Raw genomic sequence first — 18,830 nt, forward strand, 5'->3', positions numbered from 1 at the left:
ACCAGGATGTCAGCCAATGCCATGTTTCAGAAAAACCCCATCGAGTATCATCCTTCTGTATTTCTTGCATTGTCTTACTTACTTCCCATATTTTCCCAACATCAGTTAATAATTCTCCAGTTTGATCAACATACATACAGCAACTAGCATTCAATACAGTACACACTCCCCCTTGCGAAGCTAAAAGCATATCTAGTGCCATTCTATTTTGCAAAACTACTTTAGATAAGTTTGTAAGCTCGCCTTGTATAGTTAATAAGCCATAAGCCGTTGCATTAGCTAACTTCTCCACCTCCCCTGACACATTCAGTATTGCTTTTTCCAATTCACTAACACCTAAACCAGGTATAAACCAACGCACAAATGCATGGAATCCTGTTGGTCGTTCAATTAAAGGATTTAAAATAGTTCTTTTAGTACGTCCATAGAAAGACCTATGCCATAACGTTCCATTTATTTCTCTGGGAATGATCTCCATATCGGGTACAACTAGGCCTAAAGTGCATCTTCCTCGCCACTTTTTGGGTAAAATTTTGTACGCATGTTCTCCACACAGCCAATAGGCTCCTGGGAGACTCAAAATCAATTGATTTCTGTTTTTAATAGCAGTGAGATTATCACATCGTAAAGTCCAATTTCCCAAATAGGTTCCAGTAGAATCACGATTTTCAACACAATGAATATAAGTATTGTTCTCCAATCGTGTATGAGCCAATGATAAAGCATGAGTGGTAAAATTACTTCTTAATATTGTTGTATTCCAAATATGACCAATAGTAGTATTAACATGAATAGGGATACCAATCAAATTTACTCCATGTGCTACTGATCTAGGTAAGGCTGAACAAATCCAACAATCACTGACATTTAGATTCTGGGCAAACGATTGCATTATTGATACATGAGAATTATCTGTCCAATAACGATAGTGGCCTAATTCATAAGAGACATGTGGCTGTAAAGACCTTCGGTGTCTCATCTGCTGAGTATGGCTACTTGTGTCATGCCAGGACATAGGTCCCCATTTTACCTCTTGCCAATGTGTATGAACTAATTTAAACCCGTCCCGAGGGTACGCAATGGAGAATTTATGACAGCACGAATTGTTGAAGCCGGGGAGCATACCCACACACCAGATTCCAGTACCACTGCTTGGTTCTCTAAAATTAATATTATGGTTAACCCATACCGCTCGGAGCCGAGGAGGAGGTACTCTGGGGTATGAAGGATAAGAAAATCGTGCTCTAATGCAAAAACTAAAATTAGCTCGAGTACTACCGGGGATATACCATCGAAATGTGCCAAAAGGGGTTCGGACATTGTTGAGTTGTAATAAGTCAGTATTTCTTTCTCCTTCTATGATGAATTCACGCTGAGTCGTAGAAACCTCTTTCGTTTTCAAAGTTACCTGATGTCCAGTCAAAATGTCCCGATAGGAGAATTCATACTGGTACCGATGTCCTGAAGCTATGCAGACGAGGAAGAAAAGGATGCAGAGACCTTTTTCACATGAGTATGATGGATCCATGCCTCTTTACCCTTGACCTTGATAGCATAAAGAGAAGTTAACAACACACAATAGGGCCCTTCCCATTTGGGCTCCATTTTATGTTTCCGTTTAAACACTTTCACCATTACCATATCTCCTGGAATAATATCATGTACTTTAACATCTCTTGGTAATCCTTGATAACAATAAGCATATTGCTGAATTCTCTTAAAAGAATCTTGTAAATACAACAAATATTGAGTAATATTCTCTTCCCCTTCCAAAAGTGCAGTTTTTGCTGAGACATATGTTCCTGGTACTGCCACTACTCTCCCAAATAAAACCTCAGCTGGACTAATTTTTAAAGGCTCCCTAGGGGATGTTCTCAAATCCCATAAGACTAAAGGTAATGCATCTGGCCATTTGAGTCCTGTTTGTGACATTACTTTGCCTAATCTATCTTTAATAGTCCTATTCATTCTCTCTACCTTTCCGGATGACTGTGGATGATACGGTGTATGTGCCGCCATAGTAATTCCCAGTGTCTTTGACAATTCGGCCATCATTGAGGAAACAAAATGTGTTCCCCTGTCTGAGTCTATTTCTTCTGGGACTCCGTACCTTGGAATTAAGTCTCGTAACAGAATTTTAATCACAGTTTTTGTATCATTCTTTCGTGTAGGAAATGCTTCCACCCAGCCAGACAAATGATCCACAATAACTAACATATATTTAAATCCCAATACTGGTGGCATTTCAGCAAAGTCAATTTGAAGTTTCTGAAAAGGATATTCAGCTGGAGGTCTCTTCCCTTCTTCCATCCTGGGTCTGGTTATCCCGTACTTTTGACATATTTCACATCCTGCAGCAATTCGTCTAGCTGCTGCATATACTCCCGGTGCTATCCACAAACGATCAATCTGATTTGCAATATTTCCTGGACCGCCATGGCTTCTATCATGATACCACCTTACTAAAGTTAGCAAATATTTATGTGGTAACATAGGTTTATCACCAATCATCCAAATCCCATCCTTTTGAACAGCTCCCATACGCATCCACACCTCCAGTTCCTCTTTATTCATTTCTGTATAAAGTGTCTTAGGGTCCGATAGCAGTGGTATAGTTTGTACAGTCATAATAGGAACACTATAATTAGGGTGCACAGCAGCTGCTCTAGCTGCCGCATCTGCAAGTTGGTTTCCTTTTGCTAACGCATGTTTTTTAGAGCTGTGTGCAGGTATGTAAACTACAGCAATCTCTCGTGGTTCTTGTATAGCCAGTAATAGGTCATTTATTAGCTCACCGTGAGCTATTGTTCTCCCTGCAGAGGTCAGAAAGCCTCGCTCTCTCCAGAGCATGCCGATAGCATGGCAAATTCCAAAAGCATACTTTGAGTCCGTGTATATATTTACCTTCTTGCCGCGTGCTAATCGTGCCGCTCTACAGAGCGCAATAAGTTCTGCTCCTTGTGCTCCCAACCCGCTTGGGAGAGATTCTGCTAGTAGAACAGTTGTCTCAGTTGTCACAGCAAATCCGGTGTATCGCTTTCCTGCAATGTAATAACTAGAACCGTCAGTAAACAAGTTTAACTCAGGCTCTGTTAATGGCTCATCCTTTAAGTCTTCCCTCGGTCGTGAGACTGAGTGAATCACCTGCACACAATCGTGTTTATTTTGTTCTCCAGTTGAATCAGGGAGTAAGGTGGCTGGATTCAAAGGTTTTGATCGCTCTAAGGTGATATTATCAGCTAGGAGCAAAATGACTTCGTAGCGGTGAGCGCGCTGTGGAGAAAGGGATTTTTCTGCATACCTTTTAAGCAAGATTTCTACTTCATGCGGAACCTTTACAACCAGGGGATGTCCCAAGACAATGGTCCGGACTTTCTCGGTGAGTTCTGCCGCTGCAGCCACAGCTCGAATGCAATAGGGAGTTCCCCTCACAACAGGATCTAATGACTGTGAGTAATAGGCGACAGGCCGCTCGTAAGGTCCAAATTTTTGAACTAAAACTCCTTTTGCAATTCCTCTTGATTCGGTAACATATAAGGTAAACGGCTTACCATAGTCGGGCAGTCCCAAAGCCGGTGCGGATACCAGCGCCTGTTTAATAGCCTGGAAAGCTTGCTGCATTTCATCAGTCCATGGTATCGGTTCGATGGCCTGGTCCTTAGTAGCTTCTTGTAAAGGTTTAACAATTTCACTATACCCTATAATCCATGGTCGGCAAAATCCAGCCTGTCCTAAAAATGCCCTCATCTGTTTCTTTGTGATTGGCCTAGGTACTGCTTGTACAGCATTAATTCGTTCTGGATCAATTTTCCTTACCCCTGAAGCTAATACATACCCTAAATACTTTACCTCAGGCTTACAAAACTGCAATTTGGAAAGGGAGACTTTATGTCCTTTTTCATACAATTTATTACATAAATACTTTGTGTCTTCTATGCAAGCTTCTTTTGTTGCACTAGCAATAAGTAAATCATCAACATATTGAACCAACACCGATTTTTGAGGTAAAATAACATCCTTTAAATCATTTTTCAAAATCTGTGAGAACAAAGTTGGTGAACTCGTAAACCCCTGAGGTAACCGAGTCCACGTTAACTGTTTCCCTTCCCATGTGAAAGCAAAGATCTCTTGGCTTTCCTCAGCAATAGGTATACTAAAGAAAGCTCCCGTCAGATCCATTACAGTATACCACCTGGACCATTCTGGTATTTCAGTTAATATTAGTGAAGGGTCAGGAACTACAGGGTGCAGGGCTTCAACATGTTCATTAATTGCTCTTAAATCTTGTACAAAACGATATTCAGGGTTCCCGTCCTCATCCTTTCTATTTTTAGAAACAGGCAGAATAGGAGTATTATATGGACTAATAATGGGTCTCAATATCCCTTCATCAATAAAATACTGAATTTGTTTCTTTAAACTAGGTAATGCTTCTGTCGCAATCGGGTACTGTTTAATTGAGGGCGGTGGTCCAGCTTTTGTCTTGATTACCACTGGTTTTGCAGATTTCAAAAATCCTATATCCTTACTACTATGACTCCACAAACCGGAGGGTATGTCTTTTAAGTCATCTGGAATTTCAATTTTCTGTTTCTGTTCTCTTTCTACAGCTAGTACATTCCCCAAAAAGTAAAGTTTCATCCCTTTTGAATTCAAATCTAATTTAGTGCCTAGTTCTCGGAGGACATCTCTTCCTAATAGGGATATTGGAGAAGTGGGTGAAATAACAAACTGTGCCCATGTCATCCGTCCTGACAAGGTTACAGGCAGTGGTTTACTCAAGTATTTCTCTTCTACCCCTAAAACTCCCTTGACAGTAACAGTTTCTAGTGATTTTTCAGGCAAATCAAAATTTAACAAACTTAAAGTTGCTCCTGTATCTACTAAGAATGTAACTTCTAGCCCATCTACTTCTGCGATTACATGACCTTCTGGACTCAGAGTAACAGCCATCCTCCTGTTATTGCGAGTGAGTTCGTCGCAAGCCTCCCACTCCTGAATCTATATGAGGCCCAGATGCGTCTGTCACCGGATAACCCTGGGGGGTTAGAAAAGGTCGAGGTCTGAGGGGGCATTCTCGCTGCATATGTCCAAAATCTCCACACCAATAACATACAATTTCTCCACCAATCTGGGGTGGAAATCCTCGTCTCCTTCCCCGATTTCCTCTACCTCTGCCTCTAGCATTTTGCCACCTATTCTGTTGAGCTGACTGAGTAATCGCAGCTGCCAAAAAAGCCATATCTTCTCGTTTTTCCTGCCTCTCACGTTTCCTCTCGGTCTCTCTCTCTCGTTCCTGTCGCTTTCGCTCCTCATCCTTCTCTTTTTGCATTTTCTCCTGTCTCTCCTGATCTCGCCCATTGTATACAAACGTAGCAACAGATAATATTTTTTGCAACCCCTCTGCCTGCCATCCCGGCATATGTTTCTTAAAATACTTATTAATATCGGGTGCAGCCTGATTTACAAACACACTAATTGCAAGCGGCTCTTGAAAAGTCTGCTCTGTCATACCCCCATACTTAAGTAAAACAGAACGAAGTCTATGCCAATAATCACTGGGATGTTCATCCAACCGTTGCTGACATTCCTGTACTTTGGACCAATTAGTAACCCGCTCGACACACTGGCGTACAGCCTCTAGCAAACCCTGTGTAGCCGTTCTCCAAGCCTGAAGCTCATCCTGTCTAACAATATTCCATTTCGGATCAGCTATGGGCCATACAGGTCTTCCTGGATTAGTATTTGATAACTCTCTATCCTTAGCCATGATCTTCTCTCTCTCTTCTACAGTAAATAATTCCTGTAACAGAGTCTGTATGTCCTCCCAATTAGGTTTATAATCTCTGAAAATACTAGACAACATCTTAGCACATTTTTCCGCATCCTCCCATAAACGCGGCATTTTCTCTTGCCATAGCATCAAATCTCCCGGTTTCCAAGGCTGATGTACTGCTGCTGCTAATAGAGGTGGTACATCAGGGCCGGTATCAGGACCAACCCTCGGATTAGAATGAAATTCAATAGTCATCGGATACTGCCCCACTTCTTTATTATTTCCATCTTTTTCCCGATCAGAATTATACCCACCCTGATGTAATTCATCAAAATATGCTAATAATTCAGTTTTGCTAGTAGCCTTCCCCAACTTAATTTGATTTCTTTTATCAGCCCAATTTATCCACACATATAAATAATCCATTTGATAAGGATTTCTATCTTGGAGTATTCGCCGCATGGTAGCAAGACGTTTATCATCAAACGTCCCCTCAGGTGGCCATACTTCGTCGGGACCAGCCCCACGAACCCGGGTTAAGAATGGCCAGTCATCCTGACACAGAGTGATCACTCGCTTCTTTTTTAACCCCACAACACCTTCAATCTTACTCCAGTTACACAAAATTTCCTCTAAGGGTGAACCCTTAATTATAGACGGCGATCCCCCCATAACTATTCTCCAAATAGAAATCCAAGGTCCAGTGAGAATTGCAGCCACTCTGTAATGAGGAAAATAAACCTCAGAAAAATAGAACCCCAAACCCCCCAAAAATAAGAAGCCTCGGGGACTCGAACCCCAAAAATAGGACTCGAACCCTTAAAAGAGTGGATGCACTTCCCCCTGGATATAATAAAAAATTTAGGCACTTACCCCAATCAACGCCTAGAGTCCCATCTGGGGTGCCAAACTGTTGCAGAAAGGAACCAGGTCGAGACTCGAACTCGTGGGTACTCCAGGGTTGATTTTATTAACAAGCTCAGTGCTCAGGTGAAACATGCATACAGAGCTTGGGTCACTCCTAGTGAATGACCCTTAAGCTTTACAAACGTCCTATATTTATATGATTAGGTAAACATTACATCATTTATGTTATTCATTTCTCGTGATTAATCAATACATCTTCAGTCCTTCTTTCTCGTGTTTCATCCTAGGCCCAGGCTTCATGCTTCACGTGTTACTCTTCTTTTGAACTTGTCCAGAAATTCATTATCTTCTTTCATCCGAGCCATCCGGGCTAGACCAGTCCATTCCATCTGTCTTATGGTTAAACTATACATTTTAACTGATTAACTACTAAATAGCAATGTCAGCACTATTATTGTCTACCTCTGCTGTTTCATAACTTCACAATACTCTAACACCCCTACATGGGTCATGGTTCAGGGCTATACAGGGGATACTTGAGTAGCATATTGGTTGAGAAATTTACCATTTTTCCTAACATAAAGAAATATAAAACTTTGCTGCCCTTTCCTTCTCTCTCTGGTGTAGTTCATTTTGTAACAAGTAGAGTTGGCAACAGCGCCGTTCTCAAGCAAAACTATTTTAGAATCCAGCAAGTTACTTCTTTCACTGACTTGGCATGGTTCGGCTATAGAGATGAATATAGCCCGCACAGTGAATGGCTTGTACAATACCTCTTCATCTGCACCACTATGTGAGCTCATCCTGTGCAGCAGGAGAAGAACAGCTGGAAGCTGGAGGTGCTGCAGGCCCAGCTGGAGGGCGAGCGGCTCCACTGCCAGGAGCTGCAGCGCCGCTGGGCTGCCGAGAGATGTGAACTGCAGAAGGCGGCAGAGCGGGAGCGGCAGCTGCTGACCGACCAACTGCGCTGTGCCTGGGAGAAGCAGCAGGCCCAGGAAGAGCAGCAGCTGAAGGAGTGGGAGCAGCGGCAGCGGGTGACGGGGACCCGTCAGCTGCTGCTCTGGAAGGAGGCCGAGCTGCGCGCGACAAAGGAGCTGCTGCAGCGTGATTGCGATGCAGCCCTGCGCCAGGCTCGGGAGCTGCAGCAGCAGCTGGCCAAGGTGCTGAGGAACCCCCCCAGCAGCGAGGCGGCCCATGCCCAGCTGCAGGACGTCCTCAGCAAGCTGCGCTGGGAGACGAATGGTGAGCAGCCCGCCTGCATCCGCCACCTCCAGCGTCAGCTGGAGCTGGAGAGGAGGCTCTTCACCTATTACATCGTGGGGAGCTGGGCAGATGTGCTCCGTAACGCAATGTCCTGCTCCCAGGAAAAAGAGGGAGCTCTGCGCCGCCACCGTGCAGAGCAGGGCTCCAGTCGACTTGCCGTGAAGGACGCTCACGTCCAGGTAAGATGACACACTGAGAGAGTGGGGATTGTTCAGCCTGGGGAGGGGAGGCTCTGGAGAAACCACAGAGCGGCCCTCCAGTGCCTGAAGGAGAACTGGGGAAAGCTGGAGATGTACTGGTTGTAAGGGAGGGTAGTGATACAACAAAGGACAGTGCCCTGAAAGTAGAAGAGGGGAGATCTGGATGAGATATAAGAAGACAGGACACCATGAGGGGGCAGAGGCGCTGGCACAGGCTGCCCAGAGAGGCTGTGGTTGCCACACGCCTGGCAATGCCCCAGGCCAGGCTGGACGCACCTTTGGGCAACCTGACCTAGTGGAAGTTGTCCCTGCCCTTGGCATGGGCTTGGAACGGGAGAGTCTTGAAGGCCCCTTCCTACACAAACCATTCTGTTATTCTATGATTTTCTGGTTCTAGGTGCCAGAGACAGCCAAGGAAGACCTGGGGATCCCGGGCAGCCGGCCCTCTCCCCGCCGGGGCCCGGCACAGCCCCCCGCCTGCCCTGCGCAGCGGGAGGAGAAGAGGCAGGAGCTGAAGGCACTGCAGGCCCAGCTGGAGGGCGAGCGGCTCCGCTCCCAGGAGCTGCAGCGCCGCTGCGCTGCTGAGAGACGTGAGCGGCAGGAGGCGGCAGAGCGGGAGCGGCAGCTGCTGGCCGACAAACTGCGCTCCAAGTGGGAGCGGGTGCGGGTGTCAAAGCTGCAGCGCCTGCGGGAGCAGAACCTGAGGCAGTGGCAAGCAGAGATCTGCCAACTGCTGCAGGAGAAGGAGGCCCAGCTGCACCAGATGCAGGAGCTGCTGCAGAAGCGGCGCAACGACACCATCCGCCAGGCATGGCATCTGCAGCGGCAGCTGGCGGAGGCGCTGCTGAGGAGCGACAGCAGCAGAGCAGACCACAGAATGCAGCAGGAAGTCCAGCGGCAGCTCTGCTGGAAGTCCCGTGCAGAGCAGGCCGTGGAGAGCAAGCGCCTCCAGTGTGAGCTGCAGGAGCAGAGAAGACGCTTCCTGCAGTACATCCTGGAGCACGTGGAGGGGCAGCCACGCGTCTTCTTCAACAGGGCCAGGGCCTGCCATCGGGCTGTAGCAGAGGTGGGTGTTCAGGCTACAGAACAACAAGAGGCCTGCCCACCTGAGCGCAGGGAGCAGCAGGAGCAGAACACCCATCTGCTGAGTAAGCTGAAGGAGCTGCAGAGACGGTGCAGCCTCCTTGAAGAGAAGAGCAGAAGCTCTCAGCAGATATGGGAGGAGGTGGAGTGGCTCAAGGACAAGACGCGTACGCTCTGCCTCCGTACCCAGCAGCTGCTGGAAATAGTCTGGCAGCTCAAGGAGGCCTCTTCCGCATCCAAAGACACCACAGAGAAGGCAGAGGAGGTCAACCAGCTGCAGGGACAGCATTTGGAAAAGGAGGCTGCAGAGCAACAAGAGGCCTGCCCACCTGAGCACAGAGAGCAGCAGGAGCAGAACACCCATCTGCTGAGGAAGCTAAAGGAGCTGCATAGACAGTGCAGCCTCCTTGGAGAGAAGTGCTGCCTGCTGAGGAGCAGAAGCTCTCAGCAGATGTGGGAGGAGGTCGAGCGGCTCAAGGACAAGATGCGTACGCTCTGCCTCCGTACCCAGCAGCTGCTGGAAATAGTCCAGCACCTCAAGGAGGCCTCTTCCACATCCAAAGAGGCCACAGAGAAGGCAGAGGACATCAACCAGCTGCAGGGACAGCATCTGGAAAAGGAGAATGAGACGGCCAAGGAAGACCCGGGGTTCCCAGGCAGCACAAGCAGCAAGCTGCTGGAGCAGTGCAGCTACCTCCAACAAGCCCTGAGCAACCTGGAGAGTCACTGCCAGGCCCTGAAGGCCCAGAACCACCTGCTGAGAGACCTCCAGCAGGCTGACATCAAGCTTGGAGTGCTCAGCAAGAGTCTGGAGGAAAAATGCACACAGCTCCAGGAGATGGGGAAAAAGCTGAGGCCACACAGAAATCCCAAACAGGAATGCCCCAATCCCCAGGAAAAGCCGGGGGAGTCAAAAGAGTGGCCAGTGGCAGTCTGCATCTACATTTTCGCAGACCATCACCTCCAAAACGAAGATTCTTAGCTCGTCACAGCTACAAAATCCTTATGAGGGCCCTAATGAGGACCCAGAAAACGAGCTTCCACTGACACCTGGACAATACGTTTACATCTGTGGAGACATGGATGAGGATGGCTGGTTTCTGGGAGAGCTGACGGATGGCACAAGAGGACTGGTCCCTTCCAATCTGGTGGAAGAAGTTTCAGACGATGACCTGGATATCACCGTGCCTCCAGGGCTTCGTGATCTCCTGCTGGATACCAATGACGAAGAGAGACCAGGCAGCAGGAGCAGGGGCAGAAAGCGATGGTCACCATCCAGAAATCTGTGTCCGTGTGTTGGCTCAGCCTGGGGGACGCCGAGATTCCTCTCCATAAGACAGCAACATCCCATCAAGATTCCACCTTTCTGGATGAAGGCTACCTCATGCTCCACTTGACGTTCAAGTGGAGTGTGGTCCATCAGCAGGAAGGCCTTAAAAATTCATCCCTTGTAAGACTGAGAATTTATTACACTGGACTGGAATAAAACAACAAAAAACAACAAAAACGCCAAAACAACTTTAAAAAATTTGTATATTGTATATTATTTATATATATTATATATTATAATATATGATTATATAATATATATATTATAATATACATAATATACATTATATACATAATATATATAATATAATAAACACAATAATAAATTATATAATATATATTATATATATTATAATATTAAAAAAATTCTAATAAAAATAACCAAACCCAAAAAGTGTGTCCAGTCTTCTTGTTTTTAGACAGTCTGCTTTTGTAAACGTACAAGGAAAGGTAGAGGCTGAGGAAAGCCTCCAAAGTCTTTCTCAAGCGCTCTACCTACAAGTATTAGAATCAAGAGAGAAAGGAATCATCACTGCTTGCCTCTGTTCTTTGGGACACCTGAAGTACCTTGGAAGGCCACACTTCCTGAGCCCTACAGACAGTCTGTCCCAAAGCAGCTGTTTGATCATTTCCATTGGGTGACAATGCATAGTGCTTGCATCGTCTGCAGGCACAGACTCAGATGCAAATCCACATCCTTAACTGTAGGTCCGTACATCCTTTATATACATGCTCTAGCTCCTACTTGAAATTTTCTGTCTGTCCCTATATGTCAGCAGGGCAATTAGCAAGTCTCCTTCACGTCTAGACACCAACTGCCCATACAAGTGCGTGTGATAATGCACGCGGCTGCCGCCAGCACTCTGTGTAAAGAGAAACTGTCAGAGAGCTGCACATCAGGGAGGGGTTTCTTGGTCTCAGCCTCTGCTTGCTTTTCTGGCTGGCTGTGAGGGACGCTCACAACCAGGTGAGACAGTGGAGATCTCTGGGAGATAGGACAGTTACATTCCTTGGAGCCAGATGTGAGTTCTTCATTCTTGAGAGTTGAATTCTCTTCTGGTGACACAGCCGGTGAGACACAGACAGAGGGACGCCAGTGGACTGTTTGTTCTTGCCCACTTGTGTGTATGCACATGGCTGTGAGCAAGGCTGTGCACATCTTCATGCACAAATGAGCGTGCACGGAGCCGTGGACAGTGCTGGGGTTGCACACATGTGAGTGTGCATGGGTGAGTCCATTAGTGCACGCATGTGGGAGGGTGTGCAAGGATGAGGTGGTACGTGTGTGTGTGTGTGTGCAAGGATGGGGTGGTACGTGTGTGTGTGTGTGTGTGTATGTGTGCAGGGATGGGGTGGTACGTGTGTGTGTGTGTGTGTGTGTGTGTGCAGGGATGGGGTGGTACATGTGTGTGTGTGTGAGTGCAGGGATGGGGTGGTATGTGTGTGTGTGTGTGTGTGTGCAGGGATGGGGTGGTACGTGTGTGTGTGTGTGTGTGTGTGTGTGTGCAGGGATGGGGTGGTACGTGTGTGTGTGTGTGTGTGTGTGTGTGTGCAGGGATGGGGTGGTACGTGTGTGTGTGTGTGTGTGTGTGTGTGTGCAGGGATGGGGTGGTACGTGTGTGTGTATGTGTGTGTGTGTGCAGGGATGGGGTGGTACGTGTGTGTGTGTGTGTGTGTGTGTGCAAGGAAGGGGTGGTACATGTGTGTGTGTGTGTGTGTGCAGGGATGGGGTGGTACGTGTGTGTGTGTGTGTGTGTGAGTGCAGGGAGAGAGTGGTATGTGTGTGTGTGTGTGTGTGTGTGTGTGAGTGCAGGGAGAGGGTGGTATGTGTGTGTGTGTGTGTGTGTGTGTGTGCGCACAGGGATGGGTTGATATGTGTGTGTGTGTGTGTGTGTGCAGGGATGGGGTGATACATGTGTGTGTGTGTGTGTGCAAGGATGGGGTGGTACGTGTGTGTGTGTGAGTGCAGGGATGGGGTGGTACGTGTGTATGTGTGTGTGTGTGTGTGTGTGCAAGGATGGGGTGGTATGTGTGTGTGTGTGTGTGTGCAAGGATGGGGTGGTATGTGTGTGTGTGTGTGTATGTGTGCAGGGATGGGGTGGTACGTGTGTGTGTGTGTATGTGTGTGCAGGGATGGGGTGGTACATGTGTGTGTGTGTGTGTGTGAGTGCAGGGATGGGGTGGTACGTGTGTGTGTGTGTGTGTGCAGGGATGGGGTGGTACGTGTGTGTGTGTGTGTGTGTGTGTGTGCAAGGAAGGGGTGGTACTTGTGTGTGTATGTGTGTGTGTGTGCAGGGATGGGGTGGTACGTGTGTGTGTGTGTGTGTGTGTGTGTGCAAGGATGGGGTGGTATGTGTGTGTGTGTGTGTGTGTGCAGGGATGTGGTGGTCCGTGTGTGTGTGTGTGTGTGTGTGTGCAAGGATGGGGTGGTACGTGTGTGTGTGTGTGTGTGTGTGTGTGCAGGGATGGGGTGGAACGTGTGTGTGTGTGTGTGTGTGTGCAGGGATGGGGTGGTACATGTGTGTGTGTGTGTGTGAGTGCAGGGATGGTGTGGTATGTGTGTGTGTGTGTGTGTGTGTGTGCAGGGATGGGGTGGTACGTGTGTGTGTGTGTGTGTGTGTGTGTGTGTGTGTGTGCAGGGATGGGGTGGTACGTGTGTGTGTGTGTGTGTGTGTGTGTGTGTGTGTGCAGGGATGGGGTGGAACGTGTGTGTGTGTGTGTGTGTGTGTGTGTGTGCAGGGATGGGGTGGTGGCCATTTGCACGAGCACAGAGGTGTGCAAAGCGGTGGGCGATTGCTCCGTTGAAGCAAGAAGCAAGCGTGACAGTGCTCCAGTTGTAAGGAAGTGCATTGCTGGAACAGGGCAGAGCTGAGCCTGCAACTGCAGCCTCCTTTGCACAGCCCAGCTCTCAGAGGGTGAGACAGTTGTGCTTCCTGAGCAGCTCAGGGACGTTGTGGACAGAAGCAGCCGAGTCCAAAGTTCCTGGTGTGAAGTGCTCCGAACATCGGGCTCTCTGGGCGAGCTCCCGGCTGACAGCACTGCTCCCCTCTGCCCTCGCCCGGGCCTGCTGGGAGCTGCAGGGCCTGCTGGGAGCTGCAGGCCCCGCAGGAACTACCACTCCCAGGATGCTGTGCGGCAGCACCGGGCGCCGCCATGACAGTGCTGTGTGCAGTGCTGTGCAGGGCTGGGCCTGTGGGCTCAGGGCACCGGGTGCTCCTTCCCTGAGCCTGCCAGGAGGTAAGGCACCGTGAGGGTGGTTTGGGGGAGACCAAAAGACGTAGAGAGGACGTAGGTGGGACATGGAGGTGAGATAGATGGGGCATGAACTGGATCTAGAGAGAGGGGTGAGAAGGCAAGGTGGATATCCGACAGGTGGGGACAGGGGCCTGTACAGGTCAAGGGCCAAGTCCAGCTCTGCAAGCACAGCAACATGTCGGGGACGCCGGGCTGCGGCTGGGGATGGAGCAGAGCAAGATGGAGAAAGGGGGGAACATTCAGGGAGCGAAGAAATCTCCAAGTGGGGCTTTCTCCATAGCTCAGCCTGCAGCGCAGCCACACGACCTAGGCAGGCCTCAGACTGGGATCCTGCTGCTGGGTGCTGCAGGGTGCAGCCTGGCTCAGTCCTCTCGGCACCTGGGGACTGATGGCTGTGTCTGGGATGGCACTGAGCCTCCTCCACTCCAGGCTGAGCCACTCAGCTCTCCCAGAATTCCCGTCCATCCCCCTTTCTCATCCCTCCATTCCCACGCAGAACTGACTGAGGAGGGGAGGGATGGGTCCAATGGTGGTGGCAGATCTGGGACACTGCCCTTTCTGCTGCCCTTTCACATTGCCCTGAAGGTGGGCCCGGGGGCCTGGGGAGGTGGGCTTTGTAACTGAAGGAACGGCCGCAGGCAGGCAGAAATATGGCAAAGACATGTAATCATTGAACGTAGCAAACAGTCAAGAAATGACAGTATTCCCAACCATTTCCCACCCTAACAATCCTTTCTGATCCCACCCTCTAAAACTCCCACCCCCAATCAACTTCCCTCCCTCTGCCAAAAACCTCCCAGCCCCCTGTTGTAATCCAAGAAGAATGGCAGCAGCCATGGATCAAGAGAAGGACTTGACAGAGCAGCAGCTGTGGAGCAGGATAAAGAGCAAACCGTGTTGGTGGTGGATGCGACAGGCAGTGCCAGCAGGGCGTCCCCTGCTTCAAAGTGCACCTTTCCTCTTTCACCCACCACACATTCTCTCCTGCATTCAGGGTCTGAGGGATTTCTTCCAGTTTTACTCCATATCCGCATGGCCAGTGCGTGATACAGAGCCCAAGTGGAACACCTGCTTGGAAAATGAAATCAACTCTCCCATTCAGTTCTATGAGCGTGCGCCTTCCTCTCAAGTGATGCGTGGTCATATTTGAAAAATCCAAATTAGTTGGATATAAGAGAGGTAATAGCATCATAACCGAGCATTACTAATACATTCAATGATTATTGCCGCAGATTCCAGCACCATTTGTAACATCAGACCCCATTGGATTCACATCCAATCTATTAACATAGTAGAAGCACAAGATAACCTGGATAATGCCTAATAACTCTGGTTCCTGAGACAGTAGTTGGCAAACCTGAAGGCAAAAGGTCAGCGTGCTAGGACAAACAGCCAGACAGCAGTATGGTTAAATATGGCTGCGTCCATTGACTGCCCGAAAAGCCATGCTTTTATAGCAGACAGACGAGGGTGTTTAAAAACCACAGACACCAATTGGAGGAAAGCTACCGCAATAACAACCCCTGGTCAAAGATCCCCCTTGAAAGCCACAAGCTACTCATTCTTTTCCTAGAGGTGTCCTTGGTTCTCATGCTGTTTCTCCCTCCACAGCTGCTGCTCTGTGAAGCCCTTCTCTTGATGCATGGCTGCTGCTCTGTAAAATTCTTCTGGTATTACAATGGCCCCCCAGATTCCCACCCCAATAATTCCTTCCTCCAAATTGCAACACTGAATTTCAGAGTGTAACATTATCAGAGTACAATTTCTCCCCCAGAATTGCCACCGCACCAAGTTCCTTCCTCATCTCCCTTTCTGCTCTTCTCGTCTGCGCGTCTTCCTTACTTTCATCCTGTCCTTTTTCTTCTGGTGATGGAGATCTTCAGGCTGGAGGAGCTCTTGTCTTGCTGCAGCCACCCCAGCATCCCTTGCCAGCTGTGCTGTGCCCAAACTCATCCTCGCTGATCCATGCCAGCCGATCATCAATGTCTGCGATGTCCTCCGGGCTGCCTGCGCTTGTTGTCACTGCTGGAACAGCAGTCTGGAAAAGGCAATCTGGAAAAGTAAGTTCTTTGTACTTGAAAACTTCTCAGTTCTTTCTGATCTCGATATACAAAGAAGTTCCAAGTCCCTGTAGCTTTTGTGTTTTCTTTTGCAGAAGGATTCTGTGATTCTGTGTGATTCTGGATGATCTTTGAGATCCTTTTCAACCCAGGCCATTCTATGACTGTACAGTTCCATACTGGAACAAATATAAAATGCTAACTATGTAAAACATGGAGTCAAACCTGTGTGATTTGTCCACACCAGGAGGTGATTAGAAAACAATTTGTAAGCTACAAAGCTGCTTGCTGGAAAGGAAAAGAAAATAAAACTACAAGAATAAGGGAAAACATTTCTTCCTGAAAATAGGAAGAATAATGGACCTGCCATGAAATTTGGGTGAAGCTGCCTGATTTTATGAAGCTATTCACATTATTTTCTTGGTGCTGTGTTTCCCAAATGAGTGGTTTCTGGCTCTGCTTCAGCACCAGTCTGCATGTGAACATCAACTCTATTCACCATCTGGGAAGATTAGGACTTCCCTTCTCCCACCAGCACCACTGAATTACAGTTACTCAGTGGTTAAACAAAGGAATCCTTAAAGAAGGGTTTACAGCTGTCCTGTTATCTGAAGTGCTTGGGGCATTCTGATACTATTAAGCTCTATGTATTAACAAGTTAAAAATTAAAGGTAGGCATCTGATTGTTGTGACAGTTTCTAAGTTATTTGGAAAGCTGTACCACCCAACCACATCTATTTGATGGAGGTGACAAAGCTCAGTTTAATTTCTGACTGCTGTTTAAATTCTGAAGCTCGAGCTGGTTCCTGGAGCAGAAAAAGCTCGGAAGCTGTCCCTCCTACAAGCAGGCACCTCTGAGCAAAATATGACATCTCAGTTTCTGATGGTAAGGTCAGGAGATCTGATACCAGCGTCTAGCTTTCGGCTTCATGCTATGTTAGTGGGACCTTTGGCATCTAGCACTTAATGATCTTGAAGGTTTCTTCCAACCCAAGCCCTCCCAGGATCCTATGATTCTGTGATTTCATTCAGGTTTATTAAGATGAGATGAGTTCTCCTAAATGTGCTGTTCTCCATATGATTATAATTGGAGTCTAGATGGGTGACTGAAACCAGACACCAAACTTTCTGATGGCCAAAATGAAATGAAATCAATCCTTTACTGTGTCAGTAGTCTGTAACTAGAGCCCATCAGGTAATTCCCAGCCTCCTGCCTGTATCAGTGGCTGCACACAGTGAAAAAGTCTGATGGGATTTTAACCTGTAAAATGTTCCAAAGCAACCAGAGGGTGAATATATTCACTATGCAAATACCTACAGGGATAAGCTTGTCATGTATGTCCTCAGGAAGCACAGTAGTTAATGGTGGGACTCAGTAGGTCATGCTGAAAGTTGAGTCTGCTGATCTTGAAGGTCTTTTCCAGCCTACATGACCTTCTGCTAATATTTCTGTATTTATTTCTGTTCAGCTCCCAGAAAACCTCCCACCCAGCCCCCAGTTGACCCCGTGGTGAAAAATAAAACAGAAACCTCAGTGACGCTGGCATGGTCCCCTCCGAAGATGCACCTCCCCATTCCAATCCATGGCTACATGTGGAACCCAATAAACTAACTGGCTTCACGTGGGTGAGGTGCCACGAGTCTCATGTCCCCGTCCCAGAGTTCACGGTGAGCAATCTGTCTGAAGAGGCTGATGATCAGTTCCGAGTGTCTGCAGTCAATGCGCATGGACAGAGCCCGTCTCTGGAATTCCCAGGGAGCGTGCACCTTGGTAAGCACAAAAACCCCAATGGAAATGGGTCAGTGTGTGCTGAGCAGCTGTGTTGGCTCCCTAAAGATGTTTCCTTTGACTTTAAGGATAGTAGTGCATTAACACACCAAAGGCTTTCCTTTATTCCTAGTTCTCCTATCTCATATCAACCTCCAGCTACCACTAAAGTGATACAAGTTATGTTTCTGTGACAGAGAGATGAATATCCTTATCTTTTGATATCTCACATGTGCAAGAGGCAGAACTTTCTGTAACAGACCTTAAGCACAGAAGTGCTTCTTCCAGCACTCATGCAAAGGGAGAAGTAGAAATGTCCCTATGATTTAATCTTCCATCTCTAAATGAGATACCAGACTTGCATCTAAAGAGCATTAAGACAAACATGTTGTTCTTCCTCAGACCCAGTCCTGGCTGTGAAATCCCCCCTAACAACTGGTGAAGCTGTACCTGGAGGGGATGCCATGTTTACTATTGACCTTACAACAACGTGTTGCGGCACTTGGTACCTCAATGGTAAAGTCTTACAGGAAAGTGAGACCTGCATCATCAAGAGAACCCAAACTACTCACAGCCTAATGATAAAGAACGTCACCAAGAACGATGATGGAGCAGAAGTGAAATTTGTTGCCAAAAATGTTGATGTCAGCACCAAGATGAGAGTGAGAGGTATTTGCTTTGATCCTTCTCCTTTCCTCTTACAGTCAATGCATAGTTGCTGTGATCTGATGATTAGAACTGGGGCTGCAGGCATTCACTGACTGTACCAAATACCTGAAATTGCATCCCATGGACTGACGTGAGTCCTGGTAATGACCTAAACATGATAGCACTGAGTGTAGGGTAAGCCAGTCTACCCAGCTGCTTGGTATCTGAACCAGATTGCTTCATGCCAGCTGATGAATGTCTGCAGTTCACAGCTCTTGGCCAGTGCATTCAGTCAGCAGGTTTACCACTGCATCACCATGGAGCAGTACTTTCAGCTCCAGGTTCAGACAGCCTTTCTGATTGCACTGGAATAGTTTAGAAGTAGGGGAGCAATCATTCCAATAATAACTCTTTCAATCAGATTTGCGTGACCAAATAGAACAAATAAACATTCATGATGGGAGGAGCTGTTTGTCATTGGGTGGAAACCTCTGCAGAAGCATGTTTAGAGCATTCTTAATCAGTAGAAGGAGATGTTTGGTTGATTTTTACTTACTAAATCCTGCAAGAAGACCAAATGA

At 47.6% G+C, this 18,830-nt stretch overlaps 3 protein-coding genes and 1 long non-coding RNA gene across 7 annotated transcripts; 2 read left to right on the plus strand and 2 right to left on the minus strand.

The window, feature by feature from the left end:
• Nucleotides 1-866: 866 nt before the first annotated feature.
• On the minus strand, nt 867-4,027 carry LOC146752484 (uncharacterized). Its single transcript, XM_085531844.1, has 2 exons — nt 2,905-4,027; nt 867-1,545 (listed from the first exon to the last, which is right to left on the minus strand). The coding sequence occupies exons 1-2, from the start codon at nt 3,745-3,747 to the stop codon at nt 1,468-1,470; spliced, it is 921 nt and encodes a 306-aa protein (XP_085387970.1). The 5' UTR covers nt 3,748-4,027; the 3' UTR covers nt 867-1,467.
• Nucleotides 4,028-4,831: 804 nt separating this feature from the next.
• Nucleotides 4,832-7,216, minus strand: LOC146752485 (uncharacterized). Its single transcript, XM_085531841.1, has one exon. The coding sequence runs from the start codon at nt 6,446-6,448 to the stop codon at nt 4,961-4,963; it is 1,488 nt and encodes a 495-aa protein (XP_085387967.1). The 5' UTR covers nt 6,449-7,216; the 3' UTR covers nt 4,832-4,960.
• A 224-nt stretch (nt 7,217-7,440) lies between these two features.
• Nucleotides 7,441-11,845, plus strand: LOC146752486 (uncharacterized). The gene is made up of 2 exons (XM_085531840.1): nt 7,441-8,085; nt 8,504-11,845. The coding sequence occupies exons 1-2, from the start codon at nt 7,993-7,995 to the stop codon at nt 10,169-10,171; spliced, it is 1,761 nt and encodes a 586-aa protein (XP_085387966.1). The 5' UTR covers nt 7,441-7,992; the 3' UTR covers nt 10,172-11,845.
• Nucleotides 11,846-13,657: 1,812 nt separating this feature from the next.
• On the plus strand, nt 13,658-17,662 carry LOC146752487 (uncharacterized). 4 transcript variants are annotated; one of them, XR_014940604.1, is made up of 3 exons: nt 13,658-13,755; nt 15,649-15,833; nt 17,303-17,662. It is a non-coding gene; the product is annotated as an uncharacterized LOC146752487 (long non-coding RNA). The 4 variants fall into 4 exon arrangements; XR_014940603.1 differs by lacking the exon at nt 17,303-17,662 and adding an exon at nt 15,908-16,615; XR_014940605.1 differs by lacking the exon at nt 17,303-17,662 and adding an exon at nt 15,929-16,615.
• Nucleotides 17,663-18,830: the final 1,168 nt, after the last annotated feature.

The sequence above is a fragment of the Coturnix japonica genome, unplaced genomic scaffold (assembly GCF_054131305.1).
Source record: "Coturnix japonica strain WE unplaced genomic scaffold, WE-NBRP24 Scf045, whole genome shotgun sequence".
NCBI lineage: Eukaryota > Metazoa > Chordata > Aves > Galliformes > Phasianidae > Coturnix > Coturnix japonica.